The sequence below is a fragment of the Budorcas taxicolor genome, chromosome 3, assembly GCF_023091745.1.
Source record: "Budorcas taxicolor isolate Tak-1 chromosome 3, Takin1.1, whole genome shotgun sequence".
In the NCBI taxonomy this organism is placed as follows: domain Eukaryota; kingdom Metazoa; phylum Chordata; class Mammalia; order Artiodactyla; family Bovidae; genus Budorcas; species Budorcas taxicolor.
Window position 1 is genome coordinate 66,729,316 of NC_068912.1, and position 25,015 is coordinate 66,754,330.

The 25,015-nt window shown below is 36.7% G+C and overlaps 1 protein-coding gene across 1 annotated transcript in view; it reads left to right on the plus strand.

Moving 5' to 3' along the window:
• USP33 (ubiquitin specific peptidase 33) overlaps positions 1–22,638 on the plus strand; it is a 42,409-nt gene extending 19,771 nt beyond the window's left edge. The window contains exons 10-23 of the mRNA XM_052636652.1: positions 362–484; positions 1,672–1,787; positions 2,903–3,075; positions 3,200–3,270; positions 3,896–3,929; positions 7,262–7,307; positions 7,747–7,927; positions 8,366–8,492; positions 9,457–9,626; positions 10,762–10,843; positions 11,533–11,641; positions 19,755–19,857; positions 20,987–21,055; positions 21,481–22,638. Coding sequence (XP_052492612.1) covers positions 362–484; positions 1,672–1,787; positions 2,903–3,075; positions 3,200–3,270; positions 3,896–3,929; positions 7,262–7,307; positions 7,747–7,927; positions 8,366–8,492; positions 9,457–9,626; positions 10,762–10,843; positions 11,533–11,641; positions 19,755–19,857; positions 20,987–21,055; positions 21,481–21,638 — 1,562 coding nt within the window. The 3' untranslated portion in view covers positions 21,639–22,638. The remainder of the gene's footprint in view (positions 1–361; positions 485–1,671; positions 1,788–2,902; positions 3,076–3,199; positions 3,271–3,895; positions 3,930–7,261; positions 7,308–7,746; positions 7,928–8,365; positions 8,493–9,456; positions 9,627–10,761; positions 10,844–11,532; positions 11,642–19,754; positions 19,858–20,986; positions 21,056–21,480) is intronic.
• The last annotated feature ends 2,377 nt before the right edge of the window (positions 22,639–25,015 follow it).

Below are 25,015 nucleotides of genomic sequence, written 5' to 3' on the forward strand. Positions count from 1 at the left end.
CTATGTTAGTTTGGGAAGATAATCTCTTTTCCTCCCATATGGTTTTAAAGCTTTCTAAAAACTGCCCCAATTTGCTTTAGTTTTTTAAATACTAAATTAGGACAAATACAGTCCTCTTCCGCTTTATAGTTCCACTGCACACTTTCTGTATTCCCTACAACAGTAATGTGTTATGAACATTAATTGAACTCTTAGGGGGAAAATCACTGTTACTCACTTAGCAAGCATAATGTATGTTGAGTATTTCACCTGACATTTATTACTGTGAATTGTGTTCAAAATCTCAAATGAAAAAAGCTTTCTTTGACAGGTGGAATAATTTTACTATTTAAGGTAATAATACAAATTTTAAATATTACAGAATATATTACTGATGTCCATTTGAATGACCTGCCATCAAATGAAGGTGTTAATCCACGATTATCAGCAAGCCCTCCTAAATCAGGCAATTTGTGGCCAGGATTGCCACCCACACACAAAAAAGGTAGAAGTTTCAGTTACTCAGGTTCCTTTGGTTTGATAGTTTAAAGTGTTAATTATGAAATATTGTTCAGGCTTTTTAAAATTGACAGCATCATTTTATACAGCCATGATTTAAAATATTTTTGTGTGTGTGGCACAAATTTATGTATGACAGAGTTTACTCTTTGGGCATAGGGTTCTGAGTTTCAGCACATGCATAGATTGTTAGAACCACCACCACAAACACAGTGTAGAACAGTTCCAGCTCCCCAAAGAAGTCCCTCATAGTACTGTTTCATCCATAGTACTATTCCATTCCCTCCCAAAGCCCTAGCCCTATCTGTTCTTTATTCCTATTGTTTTTCCTTTTCCAGAATGTCATATACATGTAATCATAAAGAACATAGTCTTTTGAAATAGGCTGCTTTCACTTAGCTTAATGCATTTGAGATACAGTCACATTACATGTCTGAATAGTTCTTTTTTATTACTTAATATTTCATTGTGTGACTATGCTGTGTAATACACTGAACTCAGTGAGTGCATATACTCACTGAAGGATATTTGAATTTGTTTCCAGTATTTGGCAGTTACAAATAAATATTTATGTACTAGTTTCTGTATGAACATGAATTGTCACTTGTTCAGGATAAACACCTGGATGTAGGATGATTGGGTTTTATATTAGTTTTATGCTTAATGTTGTGTGAAGTTAAAGAGTCTTTATGACTTTGTGTTAGAATTATTTAAAGACATCAAAGACATAAAAAGCATGATCTGTAAATAAAAAAAAATTAAAATCTTTTTTGGCAAAATTATTAAGAGAATGAAAAGATTGGGAGAAAATATTTGTAAATCACATAGCTGACAGAAGGCTTGTATCTAGAATATATAAAGACCTCTCAAAAACTTAATAGAATCCTTTCTTCAAATAAAGCTTTACTTGGAAGCAACAACAAATAAGTAAAAGCAAAACTGTTCTGGTTGAAGTCGAGATGGGGAGACTGAACCCTTTCTATTTCATCACGGTTTCTCTTTGAGGATTTTTGGTTGTTTTTTGTGTTTTCTTTAGGTAATGCTCTTGAATGGTATTTTGACAGATTTTTTTCAGCAGAGTAATTTTGCTGTTAATAGTTTCAGAAAAAGTGTAAAGGAACTATTTTGATTTGTAAAAGAAAAAATTATTCTATACTTGTTTTTCAATCCTAGTTCAATCTGCATTATCTCCAAAGAGAAAAAAACAGCACAAGAAATACCGAAGTGTTATTTCAGACATATTTGATGGAACAATCATTAGTTCAGTTCAGTGTCTCACTTGTGACAGGGTGAGTATGTGAGGATTATAATACACAGGAAATTTCTTTCAAATGCTTCTTAAAAAACTGACAAGATGGTGTGAGTAGTTTTAATTCCTTCTCTTTGCTATTGATGATTATACATGTATTTCAGGTGTTTGCATAAGTATAAATTGATTATAAGAGTAGAACTTGTTTTTTGGAAGTAAAGCAGCATACTTTTTTAAGGATGGGTCTTGACTTGTCATTGAACAGACATGCATTAGTAGGAAGAATTAACTCAGTCCTTCATCTCTGGTCACAAATAAAGGAGTATGTTGCTCAGCAACCAGAATTTGAAACACATGCATATTCTCCCAAGGCTGATGAAATTAGTAGGAAACAGTTTTTACTGACTTGTACAAGGCTATGAATGTATCATCTCACTTGGTTGTATGGTTTGTAAATATTTTCTCATGTTAAGATTGGATTCAGATAATAAAAGTATCAGGTTTATACAGAAGAGCATAAATTAATATCATCATGAGATTTTTAATAATACCTCTAAATTCCTGAATTTCTTAGAGGTTTTAAGAGTGGTTTTACTTCAGTATAGTGATGAATATAATTAAATGTAAAATGACATATCTCAAAAAAGAAATAACCCCAAGAAGGTTTTCTGTTATTGTGTTAGAATTAAGTCAAATCTAAGGGTTTTCAATAGTCTATTTTAGTATCAGTTATTTAAATAGAATTATCCTGAAATATTTTCAGCTGTTTAGGTTTTGCATCTTGTTTTTTAAACTACATTTAATAACTATCACTAGAGGTCATTTTCAAAAATAAATGCAGTAGTGATAAACAGTTTGAACCTCAAGCTACAGTGGCTGGGTGTGAGGTACTTCTATTTACCACTGTGTTCTCGACTAATGGGGATGTTAGTAGTTATAGTTTGTGTGAAGATTAAATTTAGAACAGTTCTTGGTACAAAGCAGTTTTGCTTTAGTTGTTACTATTTTTGCTTTGTTATTACTATGAAAAGCAGTTTGGTGTTTTGGTTTTTTTCTTTATTATAATTTGCTTGGATCTTTGCCGTCTAAAATCTGTCCTCAGGTGTTTGTGCTGGATTATTTTCATCCCATTCTTAAAACACAAAACAATTTTAGGTGTCTGTAACCCTCGAGACCTTTCAAGATCTGTCCTTGCCGATTCCTGGCAAGGAAGACCTTGCTAAGCTGCATTCATCAAGTCATCCAACATCTATAGTCAAAGCAGGATCATGTGGCGAAGCATATGCTCCACAAGGGTGGATAGCTTTTTTCATGGAGTATGTGAAGAGGTATGTGTGCATTTTCTTTGTTACTATTTCATTGTTAAAACGCTGTTTCTGCTGTACTGGCAGAACATTTCCTTTCTTTTTTCTGTCAATGATGTTTCAGGTTTGTTGTCTCATGTGTCCCTAGCTGGTTTTGGGGTCCAATAGTAACCTTGCAAGATTGTCTTGCTGCCTTCTTTGCCAGAGATGAACTAAAAGGTAAGAAATACAAAATAGTTTTCATCTATGGTTAAACTGTTGTGAATGAGCTAAAATATTAGTAAGACTAAATATGAAATGTATTCGTAAAAGCTAAATTTTGAGGCAGCTTAAATAGTGCTTGCCCATATTGCCACAGTGCCAGCATCTGTCATGACGACATAAATACTATAAGTAATATCTTGAAATAACTGATACAAACTCCTATAGTACTAGACAATACAATATTTGAAGTGTGTTAAATCTGCTCTGAGATTGAGAAAAGAGAAAATTCAGCCATTATAAAAGACTGTGAATCTGAATTAGTCTGAATTTCTCAGTCGTGTTTAAATCCAATCCTTCACTATTTTGAGGTGCCAGCACCTTGCTTCAGCATACAATACACAGTCTGAATTTTGTTGAGTGAATAAATGGGCGCAGTGTTATTTGAGATGGGCCTTCTGGGTTGAAAACAGGAGGGAGGTGAAGGGGTTGTAGGCAAGGTTAATATGCCGACTTGAGCAGAGACTGAAAAGTGCATTACTGTTCTACGGAATCAGCGTGACAAACTCAAAGAACTGCAAAACCAAAAGAAAATAGCTTGCTTTTAGTTGGAGAGGAATAACCAGATCTGTTCTATCCTCAGGTGATAATATGTACAGTTGTGAAAAATGCAAAAAGTAAGTGTCATTGGCAGTGCTTTTAATTGCATGCTTTGTATTTTAAATGATATTTTTCTTGGTTATTTGAATTGGACCGGTGAGATTTGTCCTAGTAAAAATGAAGAAACCTATTCTGTAAAACAAATCCAAGGTTAAAAATTTAACAAATTTAATAGGCTTAGCGAATATGTGACAGTGTATTTTGAGATAAGTAAGGTAAGTATGTCATTTTGCAAAGAAAACATTTTCCATATATATTATAGACATATACTAGGATATATAATGTACATTTTTATTACCTAGGTTAATTCTGCCATCATAAATAATGCAGTATTCTCTTCTGGTTTCTCACCGTAACAGGCTAGATTTAAGAAGTGAAAGTGATTATAAAGGTACATAGTTTCAAGTCTATGTAAAATTCAGAAAGGTTATATTGTCTGTAATGTTACCTGCTATATGAGGGCCAAGTTAAAAAAAAAGAAACATAAGAAAAGTATGGATTTGAGGAGGAAGGAAAGCTCAAGAGGGAAGGGTTGTATTTATAATTATGACTCATTCAAGTTGTATGGCAGAAACCAGGACAACGTTGTAAAGCAGTTATCCTCCAATTAAAAAATAAGTAAAATATGAACAATAAGAAGTGTCATACTATTTAAAAAACCAAAAAGTATGATTTTGTTTCTTTATATCTATACTAGCTGCCTTTTTCTATCTTGTAATAAATTTAGGCTTTTAAGTCTTCTTGGTGATGAGTTAGAAAAGAAAAATGAAGAATTGAAAGCAAATACGTTTGAGGTAGAATGAACTAGAAAATTTTTCTGAATCTCTCTAATAGAAAAATAAAGGCCTGCTAATAAGATACAAAATCTTCATAATACAAGCTTATGGCTTTTGTCAAAAACCCAGGGAAATGTTGATCTACAGCTATTGGTCTTCTTCATGACAAAAAGGTAAAGTGTACTGTTTGGTCAGTAAGGAAGAAAAGCTGCCTGTACTTTCTAAAAAAAAGTACACTTCTAGTGAATTAGAAAGTACTTATTATCAGTTTGTCCTGGAAGTTACAGTTGATAGCTGAAGACAGAGTTGGCCCAGAGGGGAAATCTTTCTTGGGAAAACAGTGCCAGCTAAAAAAAAGGTAATAATGAAGATGGAAAAGAACCTGCATCCACCCCAGAATCCAAAATCAAAGTAGAGATCTGTCAGTGAAAATGAAGTTGCTCTGTTGTGTCTGACTCTTTGCGACCCTGTGGACGATAGCCCACCAGGCTTCTCAGTACATGGGATTCTCCAGGCAAGAATACTGGAGTGGGTTGCCATTTCCTTCTCCAGGGGATCTTCCCCACCAAGGGATCGAACCTGGGTCTCTCACATTTCAGGCGGATGCTTTAACCTCTGAGCCACCAAGGAAGCCCTGAGATCTGTCAAGTATATGTTAATATTGATTATTGGGAATTCACTGGCACTCTGGTAGCAATACATGAACCGTGAACTTCCAGATGTTCAAGCTGGTTTTAGAAAAGGCAGAGGAACCAGAGATCAAATTGCCAACATCCGCTGGATCATTGAAAAAGCAAGAGAGTTCCAGAAAAACATCTATTTCTGCTTTATTGACTATGCCAAAGCCTTTGACTGTGTGGATCACAATAAACTGTGGAAAACTGTGAAAGAGATGGGACTACCAGACCACCTGACCTGTCTCTTGAGATACCTATATGCAGGTCAGGAAGCAACAGTTAGAACTGGACATGGAGCAACAGACTGGTTCCCAATAGGAAAAGGAGTACGTCAAGGCTGTACACTGTCACCCTGCTTATTTAACTTCTATGCAGAGTACATCATGAGAAACACAAGCTGGAATCAAGATTGCTGGGAGAAATACCAATCACCTCAGATATGCAGATGACACCACCCTTATGGCAGAAAGTGAAGAGGAACTAAAAAGCCTCTTGATGAACATGAAAGAGGAGAGTGAAAAAGTTGGCTTAAAGCTCAACATTCAGAAAACGAAGATCATGGCATCTGGTCCGATCACTTCATGGGAAATAGATGAGGAAAGAGTGGAAACAGTGTCAGACTTTATTTGTTTGGGCTCCAGAATCACTGCAGATGGTGATTGCAGCCATGAAATTAAAAGACGCTTACTCCTTGGAAGAAAAGTTAATGACCAACCTAGATAGCATATTCAAAAGCAGAGACATTACTTTGTCAACAAAGGTCCGTCTAGTCAAGGCTATGGTTTTTCCAGTAGTCATGTATGGATGTGAGAGTTGGACTGTGAAGAAAGCTGAGCGCTGAAGAATTGATGCTTTTGATCTGTGGTGTTGGAGAAGACTCTTGAGAGTCCCTTGGACTGCAAGGAGATCCAACCAGTCTGTTCTGAAGGAGATCAGCCCTGGGATTTCTTTGGAAGGACTGATGCTAAAGCTGAAACTCCAGTACTTTGGCCACCTCATACAAAGAGTTGACTCACTGGAAAAGACTCTGATGCTGGAAGGATTGGGGGCAGGAGAAGGGGACGACAGAGAATGAGATGGTGGATGGCATCACCGACTCGATGGATGTGAGTTTGAGTGAACTCCGGGAGTTGGTGATGGACAGGGAGGCCTGGCGTGCTGAGATTCATGGGGTCGCAAAGAGTCGGACATAACTGAGCGACTGAACTAAACTGAACTAGTAGTTAAGACTCTGTGCTTTCACTGTCAAGGACCCATGTTTGATCCTGATTGGGAAACTAAGATCCTACCAGCCATGTGATATGGCAAAAAAAAATTGGTTATTAATAATAGCCATTCTTTATTTATCTCAAGTTATTAATTTCCACATTCAGGGGTAAAGATTGTAGGGACTTCCCTGGTGGTCAAGTGGCTGAGACTCCATGCTCCCAATGGAGGGGGCCTATTAATAAAAGATTCCACATGCTGCAGCTAAAACCTGGTGTAACCAAGTAAATAGATATATTTTTACAAAAAAAAAAAAGAATAAAGGTTATATAATATATTGACCTGACCAACCAATCCTATAAAACTAGGATTTTATTTTACCTAGTTTCAGCTGATACATGAATGTTGTAAAGGCATAGCCAGACCACAGACAGTAGATTTTTCATCAAAGAATTACATAACTCTGAAGTTTTATCTTAATTTAAATAATTTTTAACAGAAAGTGATTCCAGTGTTTTATTAGTATGTTTTTAATTGGTAGCATATAATTCAGTAGTAAGCGTTTTTAGTTTGATACCTTTGTCTCTGCATTTTCTAAAAGATTTTGCTGTATATTTGAAAATACTAAAGGTTTTGTAGATTTGTATGGGAAACAGTTTTATTAAAATTGATTTTCCCTTTACCCCTTAGGTTGAGAAATGGAGTAAAGTTTTGCAAAGTACAAAAGTTTCCTGAGGTATGGGCTTTATGACCATTCATTTCATTTTATGCAGTAGGTGAAGCTTTAATGTAACACAGTGCAGTGAATACTTTAGCATTTGTTGAAGATTGAAGTGGTCCTATTGACCAATTGCTATGTATACCCATTATGATTATCCATTTTAAAAATACTGGATCGAGTAAGTGCCCCTAGCAGTAAATAAAACTGTGTTAAACACAGTTTAATCAGACATTGTAGGGTCTTGCAGGTATAAAGTGTAAAATTGGAAAAACCAGTAGCTATGGAGTTAAGAAGTACCACATTTCAGGATTTCCACATTTTAACATCTCTGGAATGTTAATTGGATGATTAAGAATTAGATGATTATGTTTAATCTTGACAATAAGTATATTTAATAGACTCCTTTATCTAGAACAAGAAATTTTGAAATAATCCTACCTTTTCTTTTAAAAAGATTTTGTGCATCCATCTTAAAAGATTCAGACATGAACTGATGTTTTCCACCAAAATCAGTACCCATGTTTCATTTCCACTGGAAGGCCTGGATCTTCAACCATTTCTAGCTAAAGATAGTCCAGCGCAAATTGTTAACTATGATCTTCTGTCAGTCATTTGTCACCATGGAACTGCAAGTAGTAAGTATCCAAGTTTGACATATGATTTTGCATTAAAAAAAGAAACATCTGAGTTGATCTCAAACAAGGCCTGATTGAACAAAAAAAAATGGAAAAAATTTTTATTAATTATTTTATTTTTGTTTTTAAAATGTCAGAAATTTTAAGAATTTGAATAATTTTACTCTCATGTTTAAAATAGTAGAAATACATTTTGTGTTAAGATAAATAGTAAGGATTTTAACATGATTATTTTTACACTGTTTTTTTTAAGATTGCATTCTTATGATTTTGATTTCCTCCAATGATGGTTGTAAGGGTACCTACTGGAAAAAATAGGTTAGTTCTTGCTATGTCTCTGCTAGGTAGGAAGTGAGACTACAAAACTAGTTTTATCTTCCATTCTTGTGTTAATTTTATATCACTGAAATAATTTAAATTTTATCTGCCTGAATTCAGGTGGACACTATATTGCCTACTGCCGAAACAATCTAAATAATCTCTGGTATGAATTTGACGACCAGAGTGTCACTGAAGTTTCAGAGTCTACTGTGCAAAATGCAGAAGCTTATGTTCTCTTCTACAGGTGAGGTAATAACTCATGAGTAGGCTGTTTTGACAAAGATGACAAAGCATCTCATATTGAGGTTAATAGTGACTTCTAAGACTTTCAGAGTGGATTGCTGAGTAAAGATTAGAAATTGTTTTACTCTCATTATGTGAGTAAAAGTGAAAGTTTGTGTGTAGAATGATCTTTTGTTAAGAAAATGTTAAATCATTTAGTTGAGGGGCAAAGGGTTATATTTTGTTTTAGAAACATTTGTCTTACTTTTAAAAATTAAGCACTGATAGTAGGAACTAAATACCAAATTTTCTCCTAACATAGCCAATAAAGGAGGTATTAATATAATATACTTTACAGTATCCTCTAAAAGATTGTACAAGCTACTGTCTTGTTAGCAATCATTTGAATGTCTGTTTTCTAACAGTAGTTATGTGGATACCAGTAGTTATCACCTAGATATCACCTCTAGGGTTATAATGTAGTGGGGGAGGCAGGGAGCAAAGTGCAATATATTTCCTGTGAATAATTTTCAAGACCTAATAAGATTCACAGTACAGTCCACCTTCCATGTGCATGGGTTTTGCATCTGAGGATTCAGCCAATGGCAGATAAGAAATATTGGGGAGGGAAAGATTCCAGAAAGTTCCAAAAAGCAAAACTTGAAATTGCTCACCAGTAACTATCTAGCTACCATTTATGCCCTATATACTAATGTTTGCATAGCATTTATATTATATTATATATTATGTAATCTAGAAGTAATTTAATGTATATGAGAGGATATGCACAGGTTACATGCAAATGCTACACCATTTTATATAAGGCTTTGGTATCTGCAGGGTTCCTGGAACCAGTCCCCCATGGACATGGAAGGATAACTCTTTTAGTGTGTATGCAAAGTCTAATAAGGAAGTGGAAAAATCCACTTTACTAGCCTAATGGAGTAAAATGCTTATTGAATATAATGAATCATTGTCCTTAATAGGAAGAGCAGTGAAGAAGCACAAAAAGAGAGGCGAAGAATATCAAATTTGTTGAACATAATGGAACCAAGTCTCCTTCAGTTTTATATTTCTCGACAGTGGCTAAATAAATTTAAGACCTTTGCTGAACCTGGCCCTATTTCAAATAATGATTTTCTCTGTATTCATGGAGGTAAGAAACTCTAATGAAAAGTAGTAGTAGGAAGTTGCTATTAAATAATTTACAAATAAGGCAAGAGCCAAGGATTTTCCTCTTCCATTTATTTTCCATTTCCCATCTACATTCCAACATAAATGTATTTAATTTACTGTCGTCTCAGAAATTAGTTTTTTCTTATAAGTATGGGTAATCTATAGCCTCTTCATAGAATAGATATTAATATTTATTGGGTACCATTTCCAAATGCTGTGCTAGAGTCTAAAAATACCAGAAACACTGTTTCTGTTCTCAAAGCTCCAGTTTCATAGTAAAGACAGATGCATAAACACCTGATTAAGGTACACGGATCACTTCTATTGCTCATCATTTTTCTCAGCTGAGAGACATCCAGCTCCAACCATATCCATGGCTCTTATCCCTTTTGTCTAAATGAATAGCTGGCTCTTTTCCTAACCAAAAAAATGTACTTGGAATTTAACAACAACAAAAAAAACCTCATGCAGTTATTTGCTAAATATAACTTCTGCCTTTGTGACTGACTGTGTTACTGCCTGTTCCCATGACAAATAATACCTTAGTGTGACACTTTTAATTAAATTTCATGGTCGAAGACTTGTTATTCTCATTTATTAATTATTTTTGCAGTGAAACCTCAAGAGATAGTAGAAATGTCCTGTATTGGATTTAGAAATCTAAACTTTGAAAATATTTCTGTATGTGAAATTTTTCTCTTATTACTTTCTCCCACTTGAGCTATTAACTTAAGTCTCTTCCTGTTCAGAATCTCCCTATAATCCTCTTAAGGCATTTATCTGTGCCTGCCTTTTATTTTGGTTACTCATGTAAATTCTTCATTTCTTCTTCTGGATTATAAGCTCCATGAAGAAAAGATTGTCTCTGATTTATCTCTGGTTTGCCCCAATACATAGTCAATGCTTAGTAAAGATTTATGTAAGTTAAATACCTGAACATCTTGGTTAACTTACTCTATATTTCAAGAGAAAATATATCTTCAGGAACATATGTTTATACTTAATTTTCTACCTCTTGGGGAGATTTTTTAAGAATAATAACTGAAAAAACGCTAAGAATTAATCAGTTAAAATTAACAAAAGGAACGAGACAGATTCATTTTAAACTTTTCTAGGTGTTCCTCCACGAAAAGCTGGTTATATTGAAGACCTGGTTTTGATGCTGCCTCAGAACATTTGGGATAACCTATATAGCAGGTTTGTTTTTTTTAATCAGTATGATATTGTGAAAATCAGCTTATGAAATTTGTTAGAGATTGGTTATTTTGTATGTGCTCCTTGTGCTGTATGTTGCTTATGTAGAATATTCCCCTTTTTCCTTCATTTATTCACGCTGAAGCATGACTGGAGAGACTTCTGTAGCTAGAGTGGCCCTGATCTAGATAATTAATTCTAATTTTTCTGTTCTGATCGTCTTTCTATAAAGGTATGCTGTGATATATAACTCTCTAAAGTTTTAAATTTTATTTAAAAATATTTCACACAATCCCCTAATACATTTCTTAAAATACATTGAAAATAATTCATTTCATGAATTCTTACTTGATTGGACAGGGGAAGTCTCCTTCTGATTAAAACTTGATTCAAACTGTGGCTGTGTATAACTTAAGATTTATAAACATATAAACATGCTAATTTTTGACAGCTACTTCTTTTATTGTATGTTATTGTTGCCCCAAACATTTTGTAACAAAAGTAGCTGTAAGGGAAAGTTCAAATATAGATAAGCAGACAAATCAATAAACTGATATAATCACTGACCCTGAAAAGCATAAAATCAAGTCCTCACAATAATTTAGTTTTTACATTTTATGAAAACTTGGATACATTTCCTAGATCAGCTTTCTTCCAGATTATCATAATTATTAATATTCTTCATGCCTTAGGTATGGAGGAGGACCAGCTGTCAACCATCTGTACATTTGTCACACTTGCCAGATTGAAGCAGAGAAAATTGAAAAAAGAAGAAAAACTGAATTGGAAATTTTTATTCGGGTAAAAAAATGATGCTTTTCAAATTAGAAAAATGATCTAGAATAAAGAAAAAGAAGTGACCCTTAGAAAAACTCTGTAAGTGAAATGATTGGATGAAAGAGTTGTAATAGATTTTAAGTGTTATAGTCACATAACAGTGAGAGACCCCAGTAAGGTGACTGTAGTTCTAGTGAGTTAAGTTCTTCCTTTGTGGATTTTTGTTTTCATGGATTGGTAATAAATTTTGGTTTGTGTATTGGCACTGGCAAGAAGTCTTATTGAAATAGTCAGTTATAGGTTTCGATAAGCTAGTGATTGTTTTGGAAGGCATCTACTTAGATTCCGTTCTCTACTTTCACTCCTTTGTAAAGTAAATATTGTTTGGGGGAGCTCTCTATACTTATACCTAGTTCCCACAAAGTGAATATATTACAAGATGTTTCTTGATTACAGGCAATAGAAAGTCTGATCAGAATCAATAGGAAGAGCTGAATAACCAGGTTTTATGGAGAGAAAGAATACACTTCAGTTTGTTTAGGTAGCATGAAGTAAGTTTTTTCAAAGTAGTACTGTCAGTAAAACGGCTCCAACTGTTTATTTATTTGAATTCCTAATAGAGAATCCTACTAGAGTTTGGGTCACTTGAGAGGCATGTTCATTGTATTCCTGTTCAAATTATATTGGTGGAGGGATAATTCTGTAAGGGAAAATTGAGATTTTTTTTTAGTAAAAGATGGGGAGAAGTTATTGAGTAGATACTACAGATGAATAGTACATTTCATGTTGTGGACACACACTTCTCTTCACACATACCTGTTTCTTTTCATAGATTTAGAGGTGTTTTTTTGTGTGTGCCCTTGCCTAAATAAAGACATTTTTACATACACAGGAGAATATTACAGGTGTGGATTGATTTATTGTTCTTGAACCTCATTTGCTTCCTAAATATAAAGAGGCAAATTTTAGTTACATATTAAAAATAGGTCATTCCATGAATACTTAAATAGATGGCTAATGACTATCCATTAGGGTTTGATCAATAGAAGCCATTCTAAGTATTTTGAGTAGAATAGGAATACAAGCAGTGCAAGACTTAAATAACTACTAAAAGAACTGGTTAGTGAAGATCAAGAAGACCATAGCTGACTTTCAGGAAATATGGAAGGTGGGTAGGCTGCCATACTAGAGATAGGAGCAGGGACAGTGGCTCACAGTGGGGTTTCAGAGCCCAGACAAGGTAAAGAAAGCTTTTTGTAGTAGCGTGGGCCTGGTCAAGGGTGTTGGAGCACAGGCAACATAGAAATGGATTTCCGTGTTGGCTGGAGATGGATATGTGAGGAGGCACAGCGTAGTGGTGGTGGCAGATTTGAGGGACTGATTTCTTGTGTGGGATTGATTCCATGTGTAGGATTGATCAGATAATACAGGCATAATGAGAGCCAGATTTCTTATTGTCCGATAAAGGAGTTACAAATACTGAAAGAGAAAAAACTAAGGTGGACTCTTTGTTATTGGATTAAAATTGTAGATATCTTTGTGAACTCGCTGTCACAGACATATGCATATGTGTGTGCGTGCTCTGTCATGTCGAACTCTTTGGGACCTTCTGGACTGTGGCTCGCCAGGTTCCTCTGTCCGTGGGATTATCCTTGCAAGAATGCTGAAGTGGGTTGCCATTTCCTCCTCCAGGGGATCTTCCCGACCCAGGGAACAAACCCAAGTCTCTTGCGTCTCCTGCATTGCCAGGTGGATTCTTTACCACTGGGCCACCTGGGAAGCCCATACACATACATACGGAGCTATGAATGTGTGTACGCGTACATGTAGATAGAAATGAACGATGAACCTAAATTAATTTCCTAACTCTTGTTGCTGAAAAGGCCTGGATAACTCCAGTAGGATTGAGCATACCCAGCTTTCTTCAGATCTTGGCTTCTAAACATCTTTCTGTAGTCAAAGTGACCAGCCCTCCTTGGAGAAATGGCTGCTTTCAGGGCTGAGGCAAGAGAAGTGCAAGATGAGCTTGGGATTTCATACTATTCCAAAAAGTTAAGAAGTTTTTGAAGAATGATGGGGAAATGTCAGAAGTACACAGAAGCCAGCTTGAAGGGACTTTTCCTTGCTGAATTTTGGATAATGTGTGCTTCAAAATAAATTATGATAGTATTCAGTTCAGTTCAGTCGCTCAGTCTTGTCTGACTCTCTGTGACCACATGGATTGCAGCATGCCCGGCCTCCCTGTCCATCGCCAATTCCCGGAGTATTACCCAAATTCATGTCCATTAAGTTGGTGATGCCATCTAACCATCTCAACCTCGCTCGTCCCCTTCTCTTCCTGCCCTCAATCTTTCCCACCATCAGGGTCTTTTCCAGTGAGTCAGCTCTTCACATCAGGTGGCCAAAGTATTGGAGTTTCAGCTTCAACATTAGTCCTTCCAATGAGCACCTAGGACTGATCTCCTTTAGGATGGACTGGTTGGATCTCTTTGAAGTCCAAAGGACTCTCAGGAGTCTTCTCCAACACCACAGTTCAAAAGCATCAATTCTTAAGGGCTCAGCTTTCTTTATAGTCCAACTCTCGCATCCATACATGACCACTGGAAAAACCATAGCCTTGACTAGATGGACCTTTGCTGGCAAATAATAGTATTATATAAAGGACGGAAATGGTATGGACCTAACAGAAGCAGAAGATATTAAGAAGAGGTGGCAAGAATACACAGAAGAACTGTACCAAAAAGAGCTTCACGACCCAGATAATCACGATGGTGTGATCACTCACCTAGAGCCAGACATCCTGGAATGTAAAGTCAAGTGGGCGTTAGAAAGCGTCACTACGAGCAAAGCTAGCGGAGGTGATGGAATTCCAGTTGAGCTATTTCAAATCCTGAAAGATGATGCTGTGAAAGTGCTGCACTCAATATGCTGGCAAATTTGGAAAACTCAGCAGTGGCCACAGGACTGGAAAAGGTCAGTTTTCATTCCAATCCCAAAGAAAGGCAATCCCAAAGAATGCTCAAACTACTGCACAATTGCACGCATCTCACACGCTAGTAAAGTAATGCTCAAAATTCTCCAAGCCAGTCTTCAGCAATACGTGAACCGTGAACTTCCAGATGTTCAAGCTGGTTTTAGAAAAGGCAGAGGAACCAGAGATCAAATTGCCAACATTCGCTGGATCATCGAAAAAGCAAGAGAGTTCCAGAAAAACATCTATTTCTGCTTTATTGACTATGCCAAAGCCTTTGACTGTGTGGATCACAATAAACTGTGGAAAATTGTGAAAGAGATGGGACTGCCAGACCACCTGACCTGCCTCTTGAGAAACCTATATGCAGGTCAGGAAGCAACAGCTAGAACTGGATGTGGAACAACAGACTGGTTCCAAATAGGAAAAGGAGTACGTCAAGACTGTATATTGTCACCCTGCTTATTTAACTTACATGCAGAGTACATCATGAGAAAGCTGGGCTGGAAGAAAGACAAGCTGGAATCAAGATTGCCAGGAGAAATATCAGTAACCTCAGATATGCAGATGACACCACCCTTATGGCAGAAAGTAAAGAGGAACTAAAGAACCTCTTGACGAAAGTGAAAGAGGAGAGTGAAAAAGTTGGCCTAAGGCTCAACATTCAGAAAACGAAGATCATGACATCTGGTCCCATCACTTCATGGGAAATAGATGGGGAAACAGTGTCAGACTTTATTTTGGGGGGCTCCAAAATCACATGATTGCAGCCAAGAAATTAAAAGACGCTTAACTCCTTGGAAGGAAAGTTAATGACCAACCTAGATAGCATATTGAAAAGCAGAGACATTACTTTGCCAACAAAGGTGTGTCTAGTCAAGGCTGTGGTTTTTCCAGTGGTCATGTATGGATGTGAGAGTTGAACTGTGAAGAAAGCTGAGCGCCAAAGAATTGATGCTTTTGAACTGTGGTGTTGGAGAAGACTCTTGAGAGTCCCTTGGACTGCAAGGAGATCCAACCAGTCCATCCTAAAGGAGACCAGTCTTGGGTGTTCACTGGAAGGACTGATGCTAAAGCTGAAACTCCAGTACTTTGGCCACCTCATGCAAAGAGTTGACTCATTAGAAAAGACTCTAATGCTGGGAGGGATTGGAGGCAGGAGGAGAAGGGGACTAGAGAGGATGAGATGGCTGGATGGCATCACTGACTCAGTGGAGTGAATTTGAGTGAACTCTGGGAGTTGATAATAGACAGTGAGGCCTAGCGTGCTGCGATTCATGGGGCGCGAACAGTTGGACACGACTGAGAAACTGAACTGAAAGGAAATGGGAAGTTATATGCAGCAGGTGATTCTTGGGATTTTCTCTTTTGGGGGGTGCATTTTTGATCATGCAGTATGTGGGATCCTAGTTTCTGGACCAGGGATCAAACCTACTCCCCCTGAAATGGAAGTGCAGGGTCTCAACCACTGGACTGCCAGGAATCACCCAATAGGTGATTCTTAACTGGAATCTTTGACTACAAACAATATTATTGGATCATTTAGAAAAATGATGGAGTCTGAGGATTAGATGCTAGTATTATATCAGTATTTCTAGATTTTTATCATTTGTGTCAAATATTTAAGAAAACCCTATATACAGCGTTTTGCAGACTTTAATGATCATTTCTCTGGTGTTGTGTGAAAGTTGCTCAGTCTTGACCGACTCTTTGCGACCCCGTGGACTATACAGTTTGGGGTATATACTGTGTCGTATAGGACAGTACCAGATCCACAGTGTTTTGTCACCTAGGCACAAAAACAGTATTCAGTAGACCAGCGACTTTTAGGTGATGGTCGGTAGTAAAGAATCTGCCTGCTGATGCAGGTGATGCAGGTTCAATCCCTGGGTCGAGAAGATCCCCTGAAGAAGGAAATGACAACCCACTCCTGTGTTCTTCCTTGGATAATTCCATGGACAGTGGAGCCTGGTGGGCTACAGTCCATGGGGTTGCTAAAGAGTTGGAAACAACTTAGCTACTAAACAACAATAACATATGGTAAAGTTAGTGAATCTTATGGATGTGACCCTACTTCTTCATTTATTTTGTGTAAAGTTAGTTACATTGTCAGAGGCAATGTGGGATAGTATATCATCTCAGTTAATGGGACAATCAGTAAGACCAGCAACGCTGATACTAGAAGAAACGTACATTAGGAAGGTAGACCCAAGTCCAGTGCTGCTGCTGTTATGTCGCTTCAGCCGGGTCCGACTCTGTCCAACCCCAGATGGCAGCCCACCAGGCTCCGCTATCCCTGGGATTCTCCAGGCAAGAACACTGGAGTGGGTTGCCATTTCCTTCTCCAGTGTATGAAAGTGAAAAGTGAAAGTGAAGTCACTCAGTCGCGTCCTACCCTTCGCAACCCCATGGACTTCAGCCTGCCAGGCTCCTCCATCCATGGGATTTTCCAAGCAAGATTACTTCCTTCTCTGAAATCCAGTTCCAGGCATTTGTAAATCACTTACCATCAAGGGACTTATATCCAGGTTATGTAAAGAATTCATACAATTCAAGAAGACAGATATTCCAGTTTGAAACTAAGCAAAATATTGTAATATACATTATTCTTACTATATGAGCATTAACTAATGCTCAAAATTCTCCAAGCCAGGCTTCAGCAACACATGAACCGTGAACTTCCAGATGTTCAAGCTCGTTTTAGAAAAGGCAGAGGAACCAGAGATCAAATTGCCAACATCCATTGGATCATGGAAAAAGCAAGAGAGTTCCAGAAAAACATCTATTTCTGCTTTATTGACTATGCCAAAGCCTTTGACTGTGTGGATCACAATAAACTGTGGAAAACTGTGAAAGAGATGGGACTGCCAGACCACCTGACCTGCCTCTTGAGAAACCTATATGCAGGTCAGGAAGCAACAGTTAGAACTGGACATGGAACAACAGACTGGTTCCAAATAGAAAAAAGAGTACGTCAAGGCTGTATATTGTCACCCTGCTTATTTAACTTCTATGCAGAGTACATCATGAGAAACACTGGGCTGGAAGAAGCACAAGCTGGAATCAAGATTGCCAGGAGAAATACCAATCACCTCAGATATGCAGATGACACCACCCTTATGGCAGAAAGTGAAGAGGAACTAAAGAGCCTCTTGACGAAAGTGAAAGGGGAGAGTGAAAATGATGGCTTAAAGCTCAACATTCAGAAAACGAAGATCATGGCTTCTGGTCCCAATACTTCATGGCAAATAGATGGGGAAACAGTGGAAACAGTGTCAGACTTTATCTTTTTGGGCTCCAGAATCACTGCAGATGGTGATTGCAGCCATGAAAATAAAAGATGCTTACTCCTTGGAAGAAAAGTTAATGACCAACCTAGATAGCATATTGAAAAGCAGAGACATTACTTTGCCAACAAAGGTCCGTCTAGTCGAGGCTATGGTTTTTCTGTGGTCATGTATGGATGTGAGAGTTGCACTGAGAAGAAAGCTGAGCGCTGAAGAATTGATGCTTTTGAACTGTGGTGTTGGAGAAGACTCTTGAGAGTCCCTTGGACTGCAAGGAGATCCAACCAGTCTATTCTGAAGGAGATCAGCCCTGGGATTTCTTTGGAAGGACTGATGTTTAAGCTGAAACTCCAGTACTTTGGCCACCTCATGCGAAGAGTTGACTCATTGGAAAAGACTCTGATACTGGGAGGGATAGGGGGCAGGAGGAGAAGGGGACGACAGAGAATGAGATGGCTGGATGGCATCACTGACTCGATGGACGTGAGTCTGAGTGAACTCCGGGAGTTGGTGATGGACAGGGAGGCCTGGCGTGCTGCGATTCATGGTGTCACAGAGTTGAACACAACTGAGCGACTGAACTGAACTGAACTAAGCGTATGAATAAATACACATTCTCATTAGTCATTAGTAAAATGCAAATTATAGCTACAGTGAGATACCATTACACACTTTTTAGAATGACTAAAACAAGAGGACAATATCAAGTTCTGACAAAAATGTAGAAAACTAGAAATCTCATAAATATTGTTTTTGGGCATGTAGTGTTACATGCCAACTGACAACCAGCTTGAAAATTTTTTAGAGGTTAAACAGCCACTCAGCACAGGACTCCGCCTGACATACTACACTCCATGGGGTCACAAAGAGTCGGACACAACTTAGCTACTGAACAGCAGCAGCAACACGTGACTCAGCAATCTCATTCTTAGGTATTTACTTCAGAGAAATGGGGCTTCCCTTGTGGCTCCGCTGGTAAGGAATCTGCCTGCAATGCGGGAGACCTGGGTTTGATCCCTGGGTTGGGAAGATCCCCTGGAGAGCGGAAGGGCTACCCACTCCAGTATTGTGGCCTGGAGAATTCTCTGGAATGTTTAGTCTATGGGGTCGCAAAGAGTTGGACAAGACTGAGCAACTTTCACACAACACCAGAGAAATGATCATTAAAGTCTGTAAAACCCTATACACAGATGCTCATAGCAGAATTGGTCGTAGTTGTCCCAAACTGGAAATAATTAATATACCCATCTGGTGCCAGATAGGTAAACAAGATGTGGTATATCCATACAATGGAATGCAACTAAGCATAAAAATGGTAGAGCTACTGAGGCATGCATATGATGAATCTTAGAAGCATTATGCAAGTGAGAGAAGATAAGACAAAACATGACTGTGAGATGTCTCATTCCATTTATATGAAACTTCTTTTTATAAAAGGGTAAAGTAGATCAGTGGTTTCCTGGGGCTGAGAGGAAGTGATTGATTGCAAATGGGTGCAGGGGAACTTTTTAGGCTGTCAGAAATGTTTTAATGGATTGTGTTAGTGGTTGCATAACTATAAACGGAAAACCATTGAACTTTATGTTAATGTAGGTGGATTATTCTTTAATAAAACTTTTTTATTTTTTAAAGCTGTTTTTTAAAATGCAAGTCTGTAATTATTCCATAACTCTAGGGTTTTGTCTTAAAACTCAATAGATGGATTGATTGAATGTTTATCAGGTGTTAACATGTCCTATTAAGATAACTTAGCATCAACGTACATCACATTCTTTGTGTATGAGGAGTTGGCCTCATCAGATAATGAAGTAGAATGGTTGTATTCTGCTACAAAACACGTTTTAGACTTCAAGTGACTGATTTTTTTTTTCCTCTGTAGCTCAACAGAGCATTCCAAGAGGAGGACTCTCCAGCTACTTTTTATTGCATCAGTATGCAATGGTTTAGAGAATGGGAAAGTTTTGTGAAGGGTAAAGATGGAGGTAAGTGTGTAACAGAAAGACAAAATTCTTTGCAAAATTTTTGTTTACTTGACAAATGTTTTTTGAATATATGTATTTGGAATTAAACTACTGAACAGGAGATCAGGGATCATACAGTCTAGTTTATATTTTGGTTATTTTTAATTTTTTAAAAACTTTCACAAATTATAGCATATTCATGGAAAGTATAAGGGAACTAAATAAAAACTAGCCTACAATCTTAACATTAAAAAAATTTTTTTAATCCTTCCAACAATAAGATTGGTTAAATTATAGTGCATCTGTTACAGTGGGATACTATATGAACTTTAAAAATTATTTGTATAACAGTGTTTAATAATTCAAAAATAAGTTTTTGATATATGAAAAAGGTTATAATATAGTATGCATAGTCAGAAACTTTTTTTTGTTTTAAAAAAAGGCAAACACGTACAAAGGCAAAAAGACCAGAAAGATGTGAAAATAATTTGCCTATCTTTCTGTAGTGGGATCACAGTATCTTTTTCTTCTTGTGCCTTTTTTTCTTTTAAAAGTTTTTTGAAAATGAAGGTGCACTATACTTTTGTATTCAAGGGGAAAACAAAGTTTTTTTCCCTTAAAAAAGGATTCATTTTGAGAATTCCCTGACAGCCAGTGGTTAGAATACTGTGTTTTCACTACCAAGGGTCCAGGTCCAATCCCTGGTCAGGGAACTAAGATCCTGCAAACCTTGAGGTACAGCCAAAATATATATATATGCATTTTAACATTGCACTGTGTAATATTTTTAGTTTAATGACAGTCTGAAACTGAGAGTTGCATTCTTTTTAAATTACAAAGGAATTGTTCTTTTATAGCATTAAAAGTGCATTTTAATCTGTAATCCCCAAATGGATAGTTAAGAAATTATTTTTATTACATTTTGGGTAGTAGTGAGAAAACTACTTGTCTGCTTTCCTGGTTCTGTTTTGGGGAACTGAGACCCAAAAGGAAAGAAGCTCAGAATAAGACAGTTAAGAACTGACTAGAATAATCTGACTTTAAAATAATCTGATTAAACAGTTGTATCCTTCATTAATTCAGGTTCAGAAATATGTAGTTGTTTGGTGCATTTATACATTTTGATTATTTGTTTTGCCTTTTAACTTAGATCCTCCAGGTCCTATTGATAACACTAAAATTGCAGTCACCAAATGTGGCAATGTGATACTCAGGCAAGGTAAGTTTGGCTAATACTATTAAGCCTTTGCTTGTTAGTGATTTGTCACACTCTGTAGTTCAGGAGAGTCTTAGTATTTAATGCTCTGTGGTGATCTAAATTGGAAGGAAATCCAAAAAAGAGGGGCTATATAGCTGATTCACTTTGGTGTACCATAGAAACTAATACAACATTGTAAAGCAACTGTACACCAATAAAAATTAATTTAAAAAAAAGAATATGTAGGTAAAAGAATCTCTAACTTTTTAAGGCAGACCATAAAGTTGCAGCCTATAACTATATGGGCTGATAGCCTGAAGATTCATGTTCTGAAACTTCTCAATTATTCCTAGAGTATTCATATTGGGGGTACATTATGAAAGCTTTTGCAATATGAAGATGAAAGTTTGTGAATACTGTTTTTTCTCTATGTACTTGATTTTTAGGAGCAGATTCTGGTCAGATTTCTGAAGAAACATGGAATTTTCTACAGTCTATATATGGTGGAGGGCCTGAAGTTATCTTGCGACCCCCAGTTGTTCATGTTGATCCTGATGCAGTACAAGCAGAAGAAAAAATTGAAGTAGAAACTCGGTCTTTGTAATTCGGAGGATATATAGAGTTCTGATGAGAAATCATTTTCACTTCTCCTAGCATATTCCCTTGCAAAAACATTCCTAAAAGCATGTTTATTTTCTCGATTTTTAATGTTTTAGCTTTTTTCCTTCTTACTGGGCATTATGGAAGAATGTGTTAAAATGTATAATATTCTACAGGTTGGCATATTTAATGCTAGATAACTTATAAAGTCTTTCAGTGTAATATTTTTGAAAGAGAGGGGATAATTGTGATCATTTGGCAATCAGGTTATCTTTGATCTTTATACTACATGTAAATCCATAGTCCTTTGTAGCTTTGTAAATACTTTTGCTTTGAAAACTTTTTCATTACCCTAAACCACCATAACTCTGACCAATCTTTTCAGTTCTCTAAAAACCTAATTTAATTGTATAGTTTTGACATGGCTTCATATTATAAAGAGCCTATTTTAAATTGAGTGTCACAGTCAGAAAGATGTTGTTAATTTCCTAAAGCTCAGGAAACTGTTAGGGTGTCACTTCTTTTGCACTGCAGCATATGAATTAGCATATTAATATTTACAAAATGTCTTTTTGAATGTAGCAATGATGTATTTAGTCTGAGTGCAGTTTGTGTCAGCAGATATTAATAATTTATTGCCTCTTACACTGTAAAATGTTAAATTTCAGTTCCTATAACCCTGAATAGTGTTCATTAATAACAGTAAAAAAAAACTTTAGGGTTAGTTTTAGGGCACTTTTATTTTGAGAGCATGAAGTATAGAATGTGTTGATAATGCTGAAGCCTCTTGCAAAATGATTTTTTAAATGAAATGCATAAAGTCTTTTTGAATAACATAGTATGCACTGCTATTTGCTTGATTATGTGATGTCAAAAGTTTAATTATATTCCAAGTACAAAAACAAATGGGATTACTTTGACAATGTTGAATAGCATTCACAGTGGCTTTGTTTTGGTCTGGGGCAGCTGCCACCAGCTAAAACAGTATTATTAAAATCAGTTCAATAAAAATGATTTAAAAATTTATAACTTGGATGTTGTATTTGTTTGACAGATATTAAGGGTGAAGGGTATAAAGTCTGTTGATACTAATGTCTTGTTATTTCTTAATCAACAATATGCAAATTAAGTCATTTGGTATAGTATTTAAAGTTTTGGTATTTAATGAAATTAAATAATGAGCCATTAGAATCTATTTGAATTTTTAAAAATATAGATAGCTTTTAGTTTTCTTCTTTCTCATGATTATGCTGTGATCCTCTTCAAGGATTGAATGGTATTACTGATCTGTCTTGAATCACCAGAGCTTAGTATTATGCCTGGCATTTAGGAGATAATCAAAAAAGGTTTAGTGCTTTCCATTTATCATGTTTCAGGCACTCTATTTAGTGTGTTACTTACACTTTATCCTGGTTACAACCCTATGACATAGGTTAGGTGGCTTGCCCAAAGTCATATGTACAGCAGAGAAGTAGCAGATATGAGACTACAACTAAAGTCATTGTAACTTTATACCACTGTTTTCATTCACCATGGTATATTATCGCCCACTGAATTATTTTAAAACAGATTATGGTGTTAGCATTAGATTCATTAATAGCATCTGTCATTGGGATATATAATATTGATAAGAATACTGGTCTTAGATTTCCTGGCGGTCCAGTGGTTAAGATTCCACACTTCCCTGCAGGGGACATGGATTGGATCCCTGGTTGGGGGAATTCCACATGCCACATGGGATGGCCAAAAAAAAGAAGTAGTGGTCTCTAAGAACTCTTTTTTTTTTTTTTAACATTATAGTCACTAAATGCATAACAAAACAGTACATAAAGGGTTAACCCCATAGACTCAGCTAAAAGTTGGCATATGTGTTAATAGATATCAAATTAAAAAATTTGGTTTGTCTGAGGATGATTTTCTTGGAACTACTTGAGCTGAAAAGTAGGAAAATTGCAGTTAAGAGATACTGAGGGCCTACAATATTTTAAGACTACTACATTGATTTATAACATGAAAGTGGTTAGTTTTTGAACACTGGAGTCCCGTTTGCTGATATTCATATCCTCTTCAGTTCAGTTCAGTTCAGTCGCTCAGTCGTGTCCGACTCTTTGTGACCCCATGAATCGCAGCACGCCAGGCCTCCTTGTCCATCACCAACTCCCAGAGTTCACTCAGACTCGCGTCCATCGAGTCAGTGATGCCATCCAGCCATCTCATCCTCGGTTGTCCCCTTCTTCTGCTGCCCCTAAACTTTACTAGTAGATAAGTCATCTTTCTACTATGAATTGGTTTGAAATAGCACTTAAAGTTCCCAGATCTCCGTTTTTTTTTTTTTAATCTCTTAAGAATGTTTCAGGCTGAGTTTTCCAGGAAGCAGACACTGAGATGGAGCAAGAAGTGCAAATGCTTTGTGAAGAGTAACATCAGTGAAAGAAAATAGGAGGCAGGATTGAGCAGGAGTTAGGCAGACCGTAATGCAGACCTGACAGTCTCTGCAGCACAGTGAAAACCTAACCAAGGTTGTCCCTTAGAGAAGTCTCACACTGGGCAAGAATGGCTTGGCTCTTTTACTGTTACTAGGGGCTGCCTGGAAAAGAGAATGACCTCTAATTGACACTGGAGGGACTGACAGCAAGATGCTGTCAGCCAAGCACTCTCCTCATCTGGTAGTGAGTGCTTTCTTGAAGGGTGGTCTGAACATCTGTGTGTCTGCCATACTTGATATTTGGATTATGATAGTTAGGGGTATTGTTACATATACTTAACTTGGCACTTAATATAATCCCTTATTCTCTTTCTCCTTTTCAAAATGTGTAACTCTTAAGGACACATCTGTGTAAGAAGGCTGCCAAAAATATTTAATCTGAATCTAATCATGAGGGACGAAATCAAGATAACTGTTTTAAAAAGGCATATTATACAAAATAAATTTCCTAGGTGCTTCAAAAAATTAGTTATGAAAGACAAAGCCTGAAGATTAAGAAAACGTTACCAAAAAATGGTCCTGGATTGGATCCTGGATTGGACAAAATTTTTAAGGAGTGATATTAGGACAGTTGGGGAAATTTGGATTGGCCAGGGAATATACATTAGATAATATTTCAGTATTAAATTTCTCTAGTGTGATAACTCCTATAGTAGTATGAAGGGATGATCTTGGTAGGAAATACATGGTTAAGTTTTTAGGATTGAAATCATGCTATATGAAATTAACATGTGACAAAGCAGGAAGAGAGATCACAAGAGGTGGCAAGTGTTAATCGGTGAATCAGATCAAAACCACACTGACATATCACCTCACACCCGTCACAATGGCTATCATTAGAACATAAATAACTGATGTTGGCTAGGACGTGAAGAAAAGGGAACCCTTGTACGTTT